The 19448-nt window shown below is 51.6% G+C and overlaps 1 protein-coding gene and 1 long non-coding RNA gene across 2 annotated transcripts; one reads left to right on the top strand and one right to left on the bottom strand.

Moving 5' to 3' along the window:
* Nucleotides 1–1912: 1912 nt before the first annotated feature.
* On the bottom strand, nt 1913–15535 carry LOC122391784 (eukaryotic translation initiation factor 3 subunit J-like). Its single transcript, XM_043386026.1, has 7 exons — nt 15159–15535; nt 13232–13317; nt 4937–5041; nt 4488–4635; nt 3883–4053; nt 2729–2847; nt 1913–2375 (listed from the first exon to the last, which is right to left on the bottom strand). The coding sequence occupies exons 1-7, from the start codon at nt 15175–15177 to the stop codon at nt 2340–2342; spliced, it is 684 nt and encodes a 227-aa protein (XP_043241961.1). The 5' UTR covers nt 15178–15535; the 3' UTR covers nt 1913–2339.
* A 158-nt stretch (nt 15536–15693) lies between these two features.
* LOC122391785 lies at nt 15694–19368 on the top strand. Its single transcript, XR_006258409.1, has 3 exons — nt 15694–15895; nt 17236–17376; nt 17958–19368. It is a non-coding gene; the product is annotated as an uncharacterized LOC122391785 (long non-coding RNA).
* The last annotated feature ends 80 nt before the right edge of the window (nt 19369–19448 follow it).

Below are 19448 nucleotides of genomic sequence, written 5' to 3'. Positions count from 1 at the left end.
CGGGACGATGGGCAGACAAGTCCTCAGGGAGCAAGTCCTCTAACCAAGGAGAACAAAAGCGGCACTGTAAATAATCGTCCTAGTTTATCAAAATATTCGCTGGGAAACAGCGATGCGCATAGTTTTATTCAATAGAACATAAGAATAGTGCCACCTATGCAACAATCCCGTGAGTTACCAGTTGTCAAGTCGACCCTGCAAACAGTTTAAGTGACCATGTCACCTCCTTAGTTTTGATAGTAGTCTTGAGTCGGGATAGCCAAATTGGGGTCCCTGGCTTGCAATTACCGGTTTGAGCACTCACAACATCGATAAATACCTTAAATAGAAAATATTTCATTTCAAAGTTGCAGCACTTTGGATTCAGAGGGGCTAATGCATTTGAATGCCCCTTTAGAATTTGACGTCAGAGCAAATCTAACGATTTTTAAATCAAATGCTAAAACCTTTGGTAAAACGTGGTGGTATATGCTGTTTTGCGTGCAACACCTGCTGTACTTTTCGGCGGCAGGCTGCCAAATTATTGCTTCCAAATGACGTCACAGGAACAGCGGGGGTCCCAAAAAGTAAACAAAAGTTAACCCTCGCCGGCACAGGCCATTTTGAGTCCTTCGACGGCACAAGGATGGGGGGGGGGGGGGGGGGGGTACGACCCCCTCGCGTTTGGCCCCTGATGGAGCTAAGCTAGAGCTTCGCGGAAAAAAACGAGCGTGTTGCCCGTCAAGAGAGGAAGCCAGTGATACCCAATTTTAAGGTCCTAGGTCATCGGTTGACCTTCCAGGTCAGGTCAATGACCCAAAAATCGGGAATATCGGGACCTGTTAGAAAGTAGTAAAGCGTGGCTGCTAAGGGGTTTTCCGGGGTGCTGATCACGAATATCGTGTTAGTTTTGATCACAGATGATGTCGTTAAGCGTTTAGACCAGGTCGGGTCAGGTCAGGTCAGGTCAACCGGTAGGGGTCGTGACGGGTATTTGTAGTACCTGTCATCCGCCTCTGATAGCTTCGTAACATGTTACGAAGGCACCAAAACTACGTCGTAAATGTTCAAATGGTTGCTAAATTCGAATTCAGCTCCAAAAACTAGCCTAGAAACATGTAAACCTCGAAAAAGTGAACCGAGGTCACCAAAGGTCAATGACCTGACCTGACCTTCAGGTGACCTTGACACCCACCCTAATGCATGGAAGCAACATCGAATCATATGTTTGAACGTTTGAAACCACGAAAAGCTTGCAAACGCGCGGCTAATGCGAGCCGACATACGTCGGGGTGATTCACCTATAAGACGTACGCCGAATCGCGATTTCGGGCAAACATGGTCACGGAAAAGAGGTCACAGGTCAAAGGTCATTGGGGTCCGGGTCATGAAATTTTCAGGGTAGGTGTAAAATTGATCAATGCGAGGGTACTGAAAGTTTCGTCGCGATCGGCCGCTTTTTACGCGAGTTATTCGCGAAAAACCTTAGGGGGAGGGGGTTGCATCAACCCCCCCACTGTGCCGGCGAGGGTTAAAGTGACAACCGACATCTTGACAACCGGTGAATAACTTTTGGTGAAAATTGGTAGATATTCGTTTTTGCTCTTTCTGTATCGAGCGACATCACATTTATGCCAATTCATTACCTTTTTTGAAGGTGGGAGGGTCCCTTTAAAAGTAATTCTGATCACAGCTCCTCATGAGAAAAATGGGGCCTACCTTAATCTGAACATCGATAATTTGAAGTTCACGGTAAACAAATCAATATTCATCATTAAATGGTGTACCTACAACATCATATTTCATGTCGCTTGCTGACTTGCCCGTCAAGTGACCATTTATCATTTTGCGATATTCAATAAAAAAAAGCGTTTTCCCAATAATTGGACCAAGCCAAAAACACCACTTTTTCCATAAAACAAAACGCTTCACGTGCCCATTTCCAGTTTATTGGAAAAGAAAACATTAAAAATCTCCCTTAACCATCTGATAAGCGGCATCTTCGGTACAAATCGAGCGTTGACGTCGTTACATGAATCCAGCGGGGTCGGTTTTCGAGGCGCGTCAGCCGCCCGCCGCGGCTGGTCGGGTCGACCGCCGGGGGCGGCCGGCGGCTGCACTAAGCGGAAGGCGAGACTGAAGCTTGATCTCAGCGATATGCGGATCGTCCGATCGCTCACGGTTCACGGAGCAGCGGCAGGCAGGCAGGCAGGGGCAGGCAGGCCGGGCCCGCGGCCGGCAGCCGAGGGCCCATCACCACACAGCCGCCTGAGTTCAGTGATCAATTTACCACACTATGTAGCATATTTAAATTAGTCCGGCCAAACACAACTCGGCCAGCGTCCGCTCACCTATAAGACCTATATGAAATCTTCGAAGTCATCGTACGCCGATTTCTGGAAGGACAGAGCCATCTGTTAGCGATTTACGGAGTTTAAAGTGCCGTAGTCGGCCGAGAGGGTACCGGCGCAACGTGAGCGTCGAGCAACAGTTTTGGCCCTCAGGCCTCAAATGCCGTCCACAATCTGGAGTTTAATGTTCTACCGTACCAACCGTCAGTCGGATGGCATCCCTAGGTAGACTGATATGTATGTTATTATAGCATAATTGTGTAGAGACGAATCGTTCCACATGCCAACTAAACCAACAAGGCCCGAATGCCATCTATCCCCCCCCCCCCCCCCGACCGATTCCTACTCACAACGTACCCACCCTCAGCACTCCCGGCTATAAAAGTCGCAGAACTTACCTCCACCTTGAGTGACGCTCCCTTCTTGCTCTTTTTACTCTTGCCCTGCTTGCTTTTGACCTTGTCGTTGTAGAGGGCGTTGAGGGCGGTACTAACCTTCTTCACCTCGTCTGAGTCCACTGAAAGCAGGCACATACCTAGTCAGACACCGCACAACCAGGGGTGGACAAATGTGCCGAGTTGGGGTAGCACGAGTCTTCCCAATTCCACGCCGGCTGCGCCGGCTTGGCTTTGGAGCCGCACCAGACAGTGGAGGTCAAGGTCACCGCCAGGGCGGCGGCGGATTTGCTGCGCCCGTGCAACCCCAACTCGGCATATTTCTCCACCCCTGCGCACAACACAACATCAAACTATAGCAGCTCTGATTGGAGAAAATATGAAACATGAGCAAAGCATTCCTTAACTATAACCACCTATTCTGCTTTACCTACAGAGTCTGCCGCCTAGTTAGAGCATTGTTGAACATGAATGAATATGCCACTGACGAAATCAACATCAAGCAAAAAAACAACTGGTTTTAAAAATTATTTGCGTCTGATTCTTGTGCCCTTAACATAAAAAGCACGTTCCTCCATCAGAAGTTGGTGAACTGCTATCAATATAAAGAAAAAAATGTGGCATAATTAGAGTGACAAACCATGACCACCATTCCTCGTCTCGACCAAAGATTCACTCTCCCGCCGAGCCCTTGGCCCACAACTCACTGACCAAGTGCCTAAACCTCCGGCTCCACACCCAGCGTCAGCGACTCACTAACTATTCCAGCACCCGTCCCCCCTCCCTGCAAAGCCCAGCCTCAACATATCTCACTGAACCAGCGTCCGTTCCTATCCCACCACACCCAGCCTCAGCGACTCCCTCACTCAGCACCCGTCTCCATTCCACCAGAACTCAGCACCAGCGACTCAATATTCCAGCAGAGGCCACTCTCTCTCCAAACCGAGCAATAAAAACTCACTGTTCCAGCAGAGGTCCCTCTCCCTCCTAATCCAGCACCAACCACTCCTGACTCAACGCTCGTCCCCCTCTCTCCAGACCCAGTCTCGACAACTCACTGTTCCAGCAGAGGTTCCTCTCCCTCCAACCCAGCCTCAACATCTCGCTGAACCAGCGCCCGTCCCTCTCTCCCTCAAAGCCCAGCATCGACAACTCACTGTTCCAGCAGAGGTCCCGGACCAGCTCCTCCAGGAAGCCGGCGTAGCAGGGCGACGACTCGAGCGAGCGCAGTTTCTCGACCAGCGCGGACCGGTACGAGTCGAACTCCTCTTTGTTGGTGGGTCGCGCGTCCAGCGGCGACGAGGACGGCATGTCGTCCTTACTCACACCTGGCGGGCGTACAGCGGGCGGGCAGCGTCGATCAGACATGAGAGCAATGTCAGCTCTGAGCCTAGGGTGTCAGGGTTCAGGGATATAAATATTCGAAGTACACCACCGTTCTCTCCCTTTCCGCCGTTTCAAGGAAAGGCAATTGACGATAGGCGGATATTTGGCCGGAAAACCTCCACGTGAATGACCATCTCGGTGTATTATGAACGTCCTTTTTGAGCTCCCACAGAGCTAATAGCGATGAACACTGGGCCAGGTACATCTGGCCTTCAAATAATCTAAATTAAAGCTACACGGCTGAAGGAGCGGCAATGGTCCAGCGGCAGCTAAATTTCCCCGATATCACCACACGATACATTTGACGTTAGCCCACTAGCGGTCACCAGACGAACTTGAGTGTCAGGCTCCCGCCGCCGCGGCGCGCGCCACCTACCGAAGGTCTCCATGGCCACCTCCAGGTCGGCGTCTTCCTGCATCTTAAGCGCGCGCGCCTTGGCCGCCAGCTGCTCCTCGGGCGAGAGGTTCCTCTGAGCCTCCTCCTCCTCCTGACGCCGCCGCTCTAGCTCCTCGCGCCGTTTGGCCTGCCAGGGCACGGCACAGGTCACGGCTCACGCACATGGCACGGACACGGCTCACGGGTCACGGTTCAGGCACGAGGTCAGTGAACATACTTGGAACACGGATGTGGAAAGAAGACATGGCTTACGGGTTCACTACGAGGTCACGGCTCCGGCCTCATGTAAAGAGAGGGTCACATCGGCTTTTCGTCAGTGAATTTCCGTCAGTGAAGAGCAGAGCAAGATATAGCAAACAACAATAAACGACACATATCCTAATGTCTCAACAAACCACGGAGACGATGCACCTTTCGGCATGACTGACCTCTTTTTCTGCTATCCGTTCGGCGAGTGACTTCTTCTTTTTGACGGGCGCCTCGACAACGGGAGCTGCTGGCTTATCCTCGTCATCTTCAGCCTCCCAGTCATCCTGTATGGAGGCAGTGGAGAGCGGACCGGTCAGAGGTGCAGGGACGGACACACTGTGTGGGAGAGACGGGAGAACATGGATGCTTGAATAAATGAAGACTCTGGTGAACACAACAGAACATCACAATATATAGCCATAAACAAAACAATATTTAGTCTTTGGTCATAAAGTCATAGCTGTTAAACAGCAATCACGATGATGAGTAAAAACCAGGTGAAAAAGATGCAATGGGACGAGTGATCCAGAAACGCGGTCAGGAGAAATAAGTTGCAGTTCATTTTTTCACTGCGGCGCCAATCATTGCCTCCAGACGCAAAAGAAATTCTGTAGTTTAAGTTGCCCAGTCGTCAGCTCATCTAATTCCACCCACACACCGGCCGCAGCCGAGAATTCCTGCGCCAACTGGGCAGCTATGGCCCCGTTTTAGCCGCCCGCCGATCTGACTGGGTCAGGGTTCCCGGCGGCGTCACTGGGGAGCGATGCGGGCGGCCCGCATACTCTCTCCGGCGGCCGGCGGCGGGGGTCGGCGGGGGTCGCTCACTCGGTCACAGACTGCGGAGTGACGATGGCGTGCCTGCCGCTGCCGCTGGACACCTCCTCGGCGGCGGTGACGGCGGCCGCCGCCGGCGCCGCCCTGCTGCTCAACCTGTGGACGGCCGCGCGGCTGCGGCGCTCGGCGCTGGCGGCGCCGGCGGCCGCCTCCTGCCTGCTCGAGTCGGCCGGCGCCGGCCTGGTGGTGGCGGCCGTGGCCGGCGGACTGGGCCCGCCGCCGGCCGCGCTGCTGGTGGCCGGCGCCGCGCTGCTGCCCGTACCGGCGGCGGCCGTCTCGCTGCTCGGAGCCGTGCTCATCGCTCGCCGCTGGCCCGAGAAGGCAGCCGACCCGCCGGCCGAGGAGGCGGCCGGAGCGCGCGCGGCGCGCCGGCTCGCCGCGGCCGCCATGGTGGTGACAGTCGTGCTCGCTGCCGGCCTCTCCACCAGTGTAGTGTTCGTGACTGACGACTGGGGCACGACGCCGGCCACAGGGACGGAGGTGCCACCAAGCGTCCCACCTCCGCCCACCGCCGACCCGCCATGGACGCATGGGCAGCCGACACTGGCAGCTGGAGAACCACAGCCGACCTCACTGACACCTGGAGTCACAGCGCCGCCCCAGTCTCCGGGCACAGCAGAGGTTATCCCAGGGACGGAGCATACAGAGAAGGAACTGGAGGCAGCTGAGGAGCCAGGCACTCCTCGAGCGACCAGCGCCCCAGCGGTAGCACAGCAGACGACGGGAGCATCAGAGGAATCCGGAGTGGCACAAGGAACACAACAGATTTCTGTAACACATGCAACGACACAGGGACCGGAGTCAGCAGCCCCGGCAGGGCAGCGTCCTGTGGCGGTTCCTACGCCGCTTAATGTCGGTAAAGAGACAGGTGAGCCAGAGGTGGCTGTGGAGATCCTCTCTAACAGCGAGTCTGAGCCGCGGACAGCCGCGCTGATCCGCCAGAAGAGACCTCCGCGCATCAACGACCGAATGAGTCGGTGGCCGATGGATGAGCAGAGCGACCCAAGCCGGGCCGGTGCGGACGGCACCGGGGACTTCCAGTCCCGAGCGTTCGACGGGGTGTTCGGTAACGCGACACTAGACGGACTCCAACTCCACCCAAAGACAGGAGCTCCAGATATCTGGCTGAACCTCTCTCTCGCAGGCACGTGGTCCCATCCACCGAGCGGCGGCGCCCTGTCCCGGCTGGGGTTCCTGTCCGCCGGCGAGCCAGCTCCGGCCGTCGGCGCCCGGCTGCTGCGAGCCCGCGCCCCGCCGGAGGAGAGCCCGCCACTCGACCCGTCAGAGGTGCTGCGGGACGTCTACTTCATCCACCTGCTGTACAAGTACGGCAGGAATATCTCGGCGCTGCACGGCCAGCAGGGCACGGTGCCCAGCCAGGCCGTGGTGCGCCAGTCGCTGCGGCTCGTACTGGACGCCGTGCGCCGGTTCCGGGGCCAGTCGCCGCCGTCTGCGCTGACCCCGGCGGCGGCAGCGTTCCGACCGGTGACACCGAGCAGTGCCGGCGGCTTCGTACATTTCCCCGACAGCGGCTGGCGGCCCAGCGGACCACTGTTCCCCAGCAGGCCGGGAGGAACGGGTCCGGTGCCGGCACGACCGCCGCTGATCGCACCAGGTCGACCGCAGCGGCCGAGCCCGGGAGACAGTCCGCAGACACAGACTGGTGCAGACGACAGGCCGCAGCTGCAGCCGGCACCGACCGACGGTCTGGCCGACCAGCCAACAGCAACAGAGGACGATACCGACCGGCCACAGCGACCCGAATACCAGGCCAGCGGGCCCGGCTTCCGGCCAGGTGAGGTTGGATATTCTCCTCTCTCGTAGCTTCAGTTGAAGAGCCTCATAGCCGAGTTTTGGTACTGAGATGTGATAGTCTAGATAATTGGGGTTCAAGAGGCATCGATGTTGCACCCATGTATCCGAGAAATAAAGGGGAAAAACGAGTGGCCCGTGAGATCTAAATAAAATAGGAGCTTGATTTTGGACAAAATATGGCAGCACCATAACTAATATTGATGTTTGAGGAATACATAGACATATCATCGACATTCCAAAATTATTGGAGCGCATGACAGCTCATCATGTAATTGGCACGCAAATGTCCAAGGGGCACTAACCCTCACACCCGATTACTTCTCCCGCAGAGACCACCGTCTACAGCAGCCTGCCGAGCCCGGCGCCGGTGATGGACACACCGTCCTCGCAGACTCCCGACGGAGACGGTCCCGACGGTTCGCCCTTCGACGGTACCGACGCGGCGCCTTCCGACGACACCGCCGTCGCCGCTGACGGTCCAGTGCGCGTCACTCTACGGATCCCCGGCGTGCTGGAGTCGACCTCGGAGCGACAGGACGCGGCTGCGGTCGGCGGCTGGCTGCGGCGGCTGCGGCAACTGACGGCCGCCAGCCGACGGCGCCGCTTGCTCGCCGTCACCGTTACACTGCTGCCGAGCGCAGACGGCCGCGCCCTCACACTGCGACTGAGCGAGAAGTGGAGAGATGAGGGGGATATCACCATCGGGGGAGACAGAGGCGGCGGGGGCTCGGACCGGCCCGGTGGCCAGGGCGGTACAGCGGCGGCCGAGAGCCAACCGCAGGGAACAAGTTCGAGTTCCACAGTCGGACAGGTGGATGATCAGACACTGACTCCGTTTGGTGACCAAGGTATGCCACAGGCGGCCGAGGAGCAGTCGACCGTGGATACAACCCAACCAGTCACCGCACCAGCCGACAGCACGGTCAGTCCGTCAGATCAGAACCCGCCGCCGGCCGATGTCGGGACAGATCAGTCGCCAGTGTCCACAGCAGAGCCGGTCGAGTCCGATCAGCCGGTGACAGACCCGAGGCCGACGACGGACCCGCCGCCCTCAGAGACGGACACTACAGGCACATCGCCGCCGACTCCGGCCAGCACAGTGCCGTCCGACAGCCAGCAGCCAGTGACGGCGGAAGCCTCTACAGCGCCGACCGAAACCCAGTCATCAGTGACGACAGGAATCAGCTCTCCAGCAGATCGAGAACAGACTGAACAGCCCACAGCACCACCGGCGCAGACACCAGAACCAGCGTCAGCAGTCTCAGAGGCCACCAGCCGACCTCCCAGCTCAGCCTCCAGTCTGCCCACGCCACGACCGCCACTCGTCACTGTGTTGGAGCAGACGACACCGGCGACAGAGGGGCCGGGGCCGGCGGAGCCTGACCAGGAGCTGGAGCTGCGCACAGCGCCGGCCACCCGGGCGCACCTGTCCACGGCGGCCGGGCCGGCGCCGGGTGGCGGCTGCGGCCGGCCGGCGCGCGTCTGGCCCGTGCCGCTGGTTGTTGCGCTGCTCTGCTGCGTGGCCGTGCCGCTGGCCGGGCTCTCCCTGCTGCGGCGCCGGCCGGCCGAGGAGGCGCGACGGCTGCGCGCCGGCCACGCGCGCCTGCTGCTGGCGCTGGCGGCCACCCAGCTGCCGCTGCTGGCCGCGCTGGTGGTGGCGCTGTCGGGCCGCGCGGCGCCCGGCGGCCCGCTGCTCGCCCTCCTGTACGCGCTGGCCGTCAGCTACGCGCTGCTGAGGGCGCTGCTCCTCCGACAGGTGTACGGATACGCGCCGCTGAGCGGGTGCCGGCCGCGCCGCACCGTCTCCCCTGCCCCCTGAGCTCACCAGGGGCGCCAGAGGGAGACCTGACCTTGCCGGGGCGCCGCGAGACCTGGCTTCACCAGGGGCGGCCATATCGTTCGTGACATTGCTGGCTCCCGTGGCCTGCACTGTATTATTTGAACAGTGTGGATACAGATAACCGAACAAAACAAAGACGAAAAGTGCAGTTCTTTTCTTGTAAGCTACTGCAGTCTGCTATTACGTATCTTCAAGTCTGTGCGTCGTTGCGCCATTATATCAGGTTTGTGTAATGAAAAATAATACATTTAAAAGCAACACGGAAAAAGCCGCCTGGTGGGCGGCCCTGGTGGCGCAGTCGATTACGGCGTCGTCCCGCGTCGCGGGCGGTGCCGGGTTTCGGGTTCGATTCCCGGTTCCGCCCGTTCCGCGGGCGTCGTCCCCGGCTGTGTCACCAGGTGTTGGGTAGGCTCCCACTTCAGCCGTAGCCTGGGGGGTGGGGGAAAAGGACCAGGAAGAATCGGTGCCCTCCTAATAATTGGGACCGATGAGCCCGTTGGAGGGAGGTCTGAATAAAATAAAGTAAGATTGTACACGCCTGGCCGTTTTTTTCTACGCAACTGCTCGGAACTCGTTGGCGACGGAGCGATGAAAATCAGCCCAGCTGATCACTACTTCATGCCAGAATTTGCAACACTAGCCGCATTTTTAGGTCAGGTCACTGACCTCATAAATGAGTTTGCAGCAGTCCTCAAATGTAGCAGTTTTGATGGAACTTACATGATGTAGTATCCCGACCGAGGGCTCGCAGTTTTTTTTTTTGCATAGCTCACGGCTATGCAAATCTCGGATTTGCATAGATCACCTGAGGTCAGACCAGACCGGTCATTTGACCCCACCGTAGGTCAACGGTGGAAAATATGGAAGCTGTTATCTAGGGCACAGACTAGTGGTGCCAGTTTCAGAAAATGTATGTCCGGCCAATGTCCGATATTTTCATCGACTGTCCGTCCAAAAATGCGCAAGCAAGCCATTTGTCCAAAGATGTTCGAAAACTTCCAATAATTTATACTCAACACTGTTGTCTATTACTCAATTTGTTTTTAAGCCAGGTCCAGCTCAGGAGTGTTTGTCATATCGAGAGCTGAGCTTTCTATTCGCCAATCAATGTTATACACGATTACTCTATGAACATTCTAAGATGTGGCAAGTGACATTCCAATGTTGTCTAAAGCCTGCTGCCAACAAATGCCGAAATGGACATTAGGCAAAATCGGAATTCCAAAGGTTCAAGTTCCGATTGTAACAGCTACACCGGACATAATCTAAGACAATCCAAAGCACAAGTAATCAAGATCTCACACGGACCTTGCAAAGTCCGATGCCTAGCTTTTGCAACGCCGATCCTGCATGACGATATAAATATATGACGTCACTAAAGCTATCTGACTTTTTGCTACTAGCTCCTGAGCAGATTACGCTAGCAGGTCGGGAAAGCCGCGAAGGAACTAAAAAAGACCTGCCGAATCGAATGACATGCAGTAGGTATGACATTCATGCCATAGTCCGTTTTTTTTCAAAAGGACTTTGGCTCCAAGTATGTTTTCGAAAAAGCACGCGTTTTAGCGAGCAAAACGAGCAAAAACAAAAACTGAACCTGAGAAACTCCAACGTCGCCTTATTTTAAAGGGACCCTCCCACCTTCAAAAAAGTTAATGAATTGGCATGAAAGTGATGTCGCTCGGTTCAGAAAGAGCAAAAACGAATATCTACCAAATTTCATCGAAAAATATTCACCGGTTTTCAAGATATTAGACTTTTACTTTTGTTTACTTTTTGGGATCTCCGCTGTTCCTAGCGACTTTATTTGAAAGTGCGGCATTTGTTGCGCGCAAAGCAGCATATACCACCGCGTGCTACAAAACGTTTTAGTCAAACATTTAACGGACGTTCGAAAGCCTGATGACGTCATCAGATTCCCGTAATGGTTAAGAGATAGGGACCACGCTGGTCCCACCCTGCAAGTAAAGGGAAGACATTTCTTGAACACCATAAAGCTGCGGGGGTTGCGACCAGGATAAATGGTGGTTTCTAAGCCTGGCCGCAAACTTGGCTATCTCAACTCAAAACTAATGTTAAGGTGGGAGGGTCCCTTTAACATGTGAAGTATTCCAATTTATTTCCATACGTGCGTTTTGGAACCAGATATGAGAACAGTGGATATGAGAACGCCGATCTTCATGAGCATCTGTAAAAACAGCAAAAAAAAAGTTGGTCATTTTACAGCATTTGTGCTCTTCCTCAGGCACTTCCTTGCTGCCTGACACTCATGAAAGTGTTCAGGCTTGTTTTTGTAAAACGTGTACGGATCATAATCCCCAAAACATGGAAGCCTTTGAGAATCCTTGCCTCACATAATTAAGCTCTTGATCGCATCTGATGTCACGGCTGAAATTTTTTAGTGCTGGGATCAACTTCTTGAGCAGCTCAGGAAGTTGAGTTAGTTTTTTCCTTATGCATCCCCAACTAAGATGCAAGCATTCATGGCACTATCCAACCATGGACATTTATTTGTTTATTGGGGCTTTAGGGCATGCTGACCAAGGTCATTTTGTGCCCATCTGATCCAACCATGAGCATGTTCTCTAGTGGCTATGGGACCTAGCACCATAATCCATTGTCTTGGAACTGGGTGACATTGCCCCTTTATATCCTAGGCTCAATATTGAATAAAAGCCACACTTAGAAGGATGTGTTCTTTCTATTTTTTTTGTTAATTTCTTTAGTTTTTAAAGGATGAAAAAGGAGGAAATCATTTGCAACTAGGCTGTTTATTAAGGCTGCCTTGTTTATTATCGATGTTAACGACCTACCCGAATGTGTAACGAACTGCGTTCGGATGTTCGCCGATGACACCAAGATGTACTGCCGCGTTCCTACTGCGCTTTCCATGCCAACTCTTCAGCAGGACCTTGACGCCCTCCTTCGCTGGTCGGAAACGTGGCTCCTCCGCTTCAACGCAAGTAAATGCAAGATAATGCACATTGGGACCAGAAACCCTCGCATGCACTACAGCCTCGGAGACAGTGCCATCAGCGAGGCGACCGTAGAGAAGGACCTCGGCGTCATCATAGATCACCAACTCAAGTTTCATGAGCAGACAGCGGCTGCAGTGTCGAAGGCCTCTCAGGTGTTGTCGGTCATCAGGCGGTCATTTGCGAACCTGGACTCAAACACCCTCCCATTACTAATCAAGACACTGGTGAGACCGCTGTTGGAGTATGGGAACCTCGTATGGGGACCGTGTAGTAAGCTGGATCAGAAGAAGGTTGAGCGGGTGCAACGAAGAGCTACTCGCATGGTACAAACTGTCCGACACCTGTCGTATCCAGAGAGGTTGCGCGCGCTGAAGCTCCCTTCGCTATACTACAGACGTCAACGGGGTGATATGATAGCCGTCTATCAGATTCTGCATGGTGGCATGGCGGTCCCCACCGAGAAGCTGCTCACCAGATCAACTTCAGGAAGAACAAGAGGCCATGAGTGGAAACTAGTGAAACCGCGGGCCACGACGTTCATCCGAAGACACTCTTTTAGTACACGTGTTATTAACCCATGGAATGCTCTCCCGCAAGCGGTCGTATCAGCTACGTCAGTCAACCAATTCAAGACCAGGCTGGATGCCCACTGGGCTGACATCATGCAAAGCCTTCCCACCTGAACCCGATCTTACCCAACCTGAGGCTGACTGTCGATAAGCACTGGGAGCTCGCTGAGACCGGGCCCCACAGGCCAAATTGGCCTCCCACAACCCGTATACCGTAAGGTAAGGTAAGGTAAGGTAGGCTGGTTCATGACTTAGCTCAGCATACCACTCAACATATCAAGTGACCTGTAAAGCCAGCACCTCACTGCAGCACTGATCACATGGTCAGGATTTGGTCCAAAAGTGCAGTCCGTTTGAAATCACACCAACATTTTTCAAGAAGTGAAAAACTGAGCCCCTAAGGGGTCAAAAAGTAGTAATTAGAGTGAGTGTACTCACAGGGGCATCCTCTTCTTCATCCTCCCCTTCCCACTTGTCTCCTGTGGTTGTACCCAGAACAGTTGGAGGCTTGAAGTTTTCTGACTCTGAAAATATAATATCAAAATATGAGGAACACATAAAATATTTAAATTATAAGCAGCACTGATTTTGGATCAGGAACAACTGCCATCCTACTATAATCTTGAATCATGATTCATGATCATGAGCCATGAACATATGGCACGAGTTGCATCAGGGCAGTACCATGCCAATGCCCAATCCCAAGTCATATAAATAGTGCATCATCCAACCGCCAATGATACATGGCTGAAGGATCATTTACATGAGTGCTAATTAATACATCGCTATCGATGCATTAATGCCAACTACAATTCAGTAGGCGGAACTATGGTCAAGCGTACCCATTTTCGGGAACGCATTTTCGTTCCCATGTTTGGGAACGATAAACCCAAATATGGGAACGCCATGTAGGCATTATTTAAAACAAGAAAAAGAACCGTTAAATGACGTCCAAAAAATATAAAACGATCGTGAACCGCCTGATAGTTGTCTCAATATTGTTGGGAAAGAGTTTGATATTGTAAGGCCCATCGTAGTTTCAAATCGTTCCCCTATTTCTAAAGCAGTCCATCACCCGGGCCGCGAGCCCAAATTTGGGAACGCTCTCGTACACTGGCGCTGCAAGCGTTCCTTATTATGGGAACGGCGTACCCAAAATTGGGAACGATTTCACCGACGCCTTTCAGGGGCTCTTTTCATTAACAAGCATCACGTCCAACGCCGCAAATTATTGTTAACGCAACAATCATCAGATGACCTTTCCGGCAAGACCGTTGCATGTTTCGCCCGGTCTTCTGCGCTTTTATTCCCGTCGATCTCGCAGCGGGCACGCCCCCCTCTGCAGGATTACGTAATCCACAACGCTCAGCGATGTTCAACAAGGTCTTCCATACCTATATCCACCGTCCGCGCCGAGGGTGGAGACATGTCAAGCACCTGTCTGCTAATCACCGAGAGTTGACGAGCACAAGAAGTATCCAAAAATGGGAACGCTGAATATGTTATACCCTCAAAACACCTAGTCCCAATGAAAATCTAGTTTTTTCCTTTCTTAATGAGTGTAAGTGGCAAAAGGCCTGGTAGGATGGGCACGAGGAATGATCGAAATCAGCATAAAAATTATAAATAAGCCACACAGAGCGACCTATATCAGAGAAATTCCCCCCAAACGATCATGCTTAGAAACGCCGAAGACAAAAACCACGCTCATGACGCTGCTTATAAAACAACGCTAAACAGCTAGCATCCAAATAAAATATGTCTTTCAGGGCTGATAAAATACAGCTGAATGATTTTAAACCACTGAAACTGAGTTTACAACAGTAGTTCGGTAAAATCACTGACGTTCCACGCGGTCGATCGCCCCGACACCAAAAGTCAACAATATTACCTCGGGACTGTCCGCGTGTTCGCTTGCATATGTCAGTATCTGGTGTCGCCAGAATGAAACTTCATAACCAGGCAAAAATTATTATACTTGACCTCAAAATGTAAAAAATGCTTCATTTTCCTTAAAATTGCATGTTAAATGTCATATAACCCATATTTCCACCATTCTGTCATTTTTAAAAAATCATTAAAAATATCATTCCACGGTCAATTTCCTTGTTCCACGGTCAGATTAAAGATAACTTTATGGAGATTTAGTAGATACTTAAATCAGCGTGCACTTTTTTGAGACGTGATGCACTTTTGAGTTTTAGTGGGCGAACGGCCGAAAAATTGCCTTCCGTTCTCATAAATGGGAACGCCCGTTCCCATATTTGGGAACTCTGTTCCCAAAAATGGGAACGTTCCTATATTTGGGTACTCATGACCATAGTTCCGCCTACTGAATTAAGTATGGAATGGGTATAGCTCTCACCCCAGTCGTCGTCGGACATCGCTACTAAATGCTTCCGATGCTTCGTAAAAAAACACAACTTATAATATGTAAATGGGTGGTAAAAGCTAGAAATTGTCTGGTACTATCCTAATTAACGATAACAAACGATTTTATGCGATACAATATACGTATTTCACCACCAACACACACGGCCACACACATGTGCTGTGAGAGAGCGTATAACACAAGGCGCCGCATGACTAATGCGCCATTTTTGTAATTGAGCTTGTAATTGAGAAGAGAGCGAGAAAGAGAGCATAAATGGCAGTCAGTATGTTTCCAAACTTATTGGTTATTTCATAGAATATCTAAAATCATCAAACAGATCACAACAAATAAAAATGAAGATTAAATAAGAAAGAAATTGTCGCTTAAAGTAAATTTTGAAACTCTTGATAGAGATGAGAAGAAATTGACATAGATATAAAAGACTAGATGGGACATTGGCAGTGTTTTAGTGCATGCGACTGGCCGCCATGTTTGTGAGGGCGGGAATCTGCGGCGCTGTGTAAACACTACGGGAGGAGGGGGGTATTTGAGACTGATTTTGTGGTATTTTTCGACCGAAAAGTGCTAATCTTTTTTGCTCACGGCATTCTTTGGAATGTGTAGATTGTGGAACAAGTGCTGAAATATGCTTATCTATTGTAATTTGGCTACGTTAGCCTTAGACATGTTGCACTGTTGACGCTGATGAAGAATAGGCGGCACCAAAGGTAGATTTGCTTGGCATGCCTGTTTTAGATTTAATTCAGAGGGGTGTTCACGGGCACCGCACACTGCTGCGTGCGGTGTGTGCGGTGCGTCCAGCAGGCGTGGGGGTAGGGGATGGGTAGGCGGTTCTGACGTCACGGCTGCGTGCGGTGGACGGTCCGCTGTGGCCAGTCCCGACCGGCCACAGCGATCGCTGTGTGCGGTGACGGAAGGCTGACGTAGGGACGAAGTGGGCGGAGCTTCGAGGCTGTGTGCGGTCCGACCGCACACGCCCGTGAACAGCCCTCAGTTCCCATGCTTTTTTTTGTGCACACCACAATCCTTTAATTATTCTTGCATGGATAGAGCATCAGTCATATGATTTTTGACAGAAAGCTTAGCTAGATAGGTACCAGAACATTGGCAGCGGAAAGCAGACTCATTACCTACACTTGCTTTGCCTGCTCACTTTCTACTGTTGCCTTCAATGGACAATATTTATGAAGTAAGAAGGTTTTATGATTATAGGTTTTAAATAAGTACTTTACTTAATGTCATCAGTTAGTATTAAATAGTAGTTCAGTGCCAAACGAAAAATCCATGCACTATGCCAGATGCCTCGGGGGCTCTTATCCGCTCTGGGTTCAGAGTGCAGTGGCATACCACGCTCACCCTCAACCAGAGCTGATAGATAGTGAAAATGCCAGACGTCATGATATCTGCACCAGTGAACCGTGTCGCACATTTGATCCCAATAATGAACAGCACAGGGGTGACGTAAAAATGTGCGTTAGTTGGAGCACCTAAACTCAGATTGTCATTACCTAATTAGTTTTCACATTGTAAAGTGTAAACTACACTTCATGCTCTTTTGGCTCACCTGTTATCAGTATCAGTAAATAGGGTATTAGTAAATCTAGCGTTACCATCAATGCTAAGTGCTAACAAGTAAATATGAAGTCCAAGGAAGATAAAAATCATAATCTTACTTGACCTAACCTTACCTACTAACCTAACTAACCTACAACCTACAAACCTCAACCTACATACAACCTCCATACCTACGACCTACCCACCTACAACCTACCAACCTTTTATGTGCCGACGGTGGCACCAGATTTATGGATAGGTACCCTTATTTGTTAGGTACTTCACTCCACTTCTCATTTTATTTGAAGCTCATTTAAATTCTTGTATTTAAGTCTGTGTAAACTATTATTTTAAAAACCTGATGCTTTTCCATGACTGTAATCTCACTGTTTGCTATGTGTATTTTGTAGTGTGTACTGTGTGCAAATCCAGTATCCTACACTTGTATGCTACAGGCCTTGTTTTGATCTGACTTACTGTTAATATGTTTCAGCTTTAAAGACTAGTATCTTTTGAAATTGAAATTTGCCTCTCAGTCTCTCAAGAATCAAGATGCCAAATAGATGTGCAGGATTTGATTGCTGACAAACCAGGGATGAGGCTCAAGAGTCAAGAGATCACCCTGCATTGGCAAGTAAAAGCTACAGACTCTTGATTTTTTATATTGTTACAGGTTATCTGTCACCGAGAGCGATTGCTGTAGTTCAATTTCTTGCATCAAAATTGGCAGAATATGACTTCACTGATCACTCTGACGTCATTTACGGCCGACCTATGGTAGCTACACAATTTTTATTTCTATAAAATGTTTCAGATTGATGCAGCCGAAGGTACTGCAAGTTTCGTATTGACACGTCTAGTGGTTTAGAAATATTGCAACAAATATATATTTTAATTTTTTTTCAATATATAAATGTAAATATTTTATTGCAGAAAACAGGAGAGGGGCTCTGTAGAGCCCCACCCTCCAGTCATGCGTGGGTAAAGGCCCATCAGTCACTAAAACCAGAATAAGTGCAAAAAAATTATTACCAAATGCCCGGAGACTGCTTTACCATTGCCAACATGTGTGTGTGTGTGTGTGTGTGCGTGTGTGTGTGCGTGTGCGTGTGCGTCAACAATGTGTTAACAACAAATACAACACAATTGTGCCTGGCGTATGTTAACACTAAACACTATTAGCCATATTTTATTGATACTAATCGAACCTTCCAGGTGGCTGGAACAACCCCAGTGCCGCACAGTTCTGCGGGATATTCCGGCACCTGCTCCACCGCTGCGGCGTCCGGCCCGGCAGCACAGGGAAAGTGGCAGCCCTCGACCCGACCAGCATCCTGGCAGTCGGTCACACGACCAGCGGACGGGGAGCCAGCCTTACTACCTCGGCCTCCACCACCTCAGACAACGGTGCCACGGCACTCCACATCATCACGGAGCACGACTTCCAGCCTGGGCTGTCGTCTGGTGGGCAACATCGTCACCTACATCGCAGGGTTCGTGGTGAAGAAGGCGCTCGACTCTGTCAGCTGTAGCACCTGTCAGGAGGCCCTGGTGAGCGACATCCAGCCGGATGACATGACACAGCTTTACCACCTCTTCATCATCTCTGCCAGATGAGCTAAGGTGGGGACGGGTTACATGCCTGGGATCTGACTGAGACCCGCTCATACCCTGCCGAAGTGTTGGTGATTTCAGCGGTCAGCTGTCTCTAGCCGGTGTCAGTGAGTGGCGGCCAGCTGCCGCTGGAGTGGGTATCTACCGTCGATAGCTGTTGTGTGGCGGATAGCGTGGATTTGGATGGACACTTCATATTAATGAACAGATCAATGTCTGGCCGATAAAAGACGTATTTTGTCGATGATTGCTTAGTGACTGAGTGGGTCCACTGGCGACCAATGCAGTGGGCGCTGGGTTAACGCCTCGCCTCTTGTGACCGTGTCAATATGTAGCACTGTTAATTGCCGATTCGTTGCCGGCCGTCTCTGCTCCGTGGCTGGCTGATCCGGCACAAACTGGTGTTCGTGGCTGAAGGCGCGGCTACAGTTACATAGCTCGCCACGTGCCTGTGCGACTATCGTCGGTGCTGTCTGCAAGGGCGATGTTGGTGCCTGTAGGGGGCGCGGATTGATTCAAAGTGAGGAATGGGTCATCGGAGCTCGGGTCAGGTCATGTTCGGCTAAAATAAGCGGATTTTGCGATTTGCCGCATCCGGGTGAATTTCCTTGCCTTCTAGTGCATGTTTATGCATTTTACATGCGTTTTTTTAGTGTTGATGTCTAGATAACGTGCATTTGCCTCGAGGTCAAGGCTGCGCTTCATATGGGCAGTTTTCGGAGCATCTTGCTCATTTTATTCGTAATTCTTAATTGTTTGCGGATTTGTGCCCGCAAATCATTTTTTAAAGTAAGATTGACACGGGATTCGAGATCGGCGCCAATAAATACACTTCACATGACCCGCCATGTGTCAAGGCCATCCGAGGTCATCTAAGGTCGCTGACCTTGTATGACCTTATGTGACCCGGTTCGCTAGATTTCGAGATGAGGTTGATTGGGAATGATGTAACCCATTTCGCCGACAGTTCACGCGTTTTGGTCGATTTTATAGCGAAAGATCTCAAACTCCAGTGACTTTTCTGGTTCGATTTCCAGTGTTTGACCTGACCTCTGAGTTCACCCGTTGACCTAGTACCCTGAAATTTGGTAT

This window comes from Amphibalanus amphitrite, unplaced genomic scaffold, assembly GCF_019059575.1.
Source record: "Amphibalanus amphitrite isolate SeventyFive unplaced genomic scaffold, NRLGWU_Aamphi_draft 000454F_arrow, whole genome shotgun sequence".
In the NCBI taxonomy this organism is placed as follows: domain Eukaryota; kingdom Metazoa; phylum Arthropoda; class Thecostraca; order Balanomorpha; family Balanidae; genus Amphibalanus; species Amphibalanus amphitrite.
Note: the sequence above shows the minus strand (reverse complement) of the source record. Positions and strands in the feature narration are given on the sequence as shown.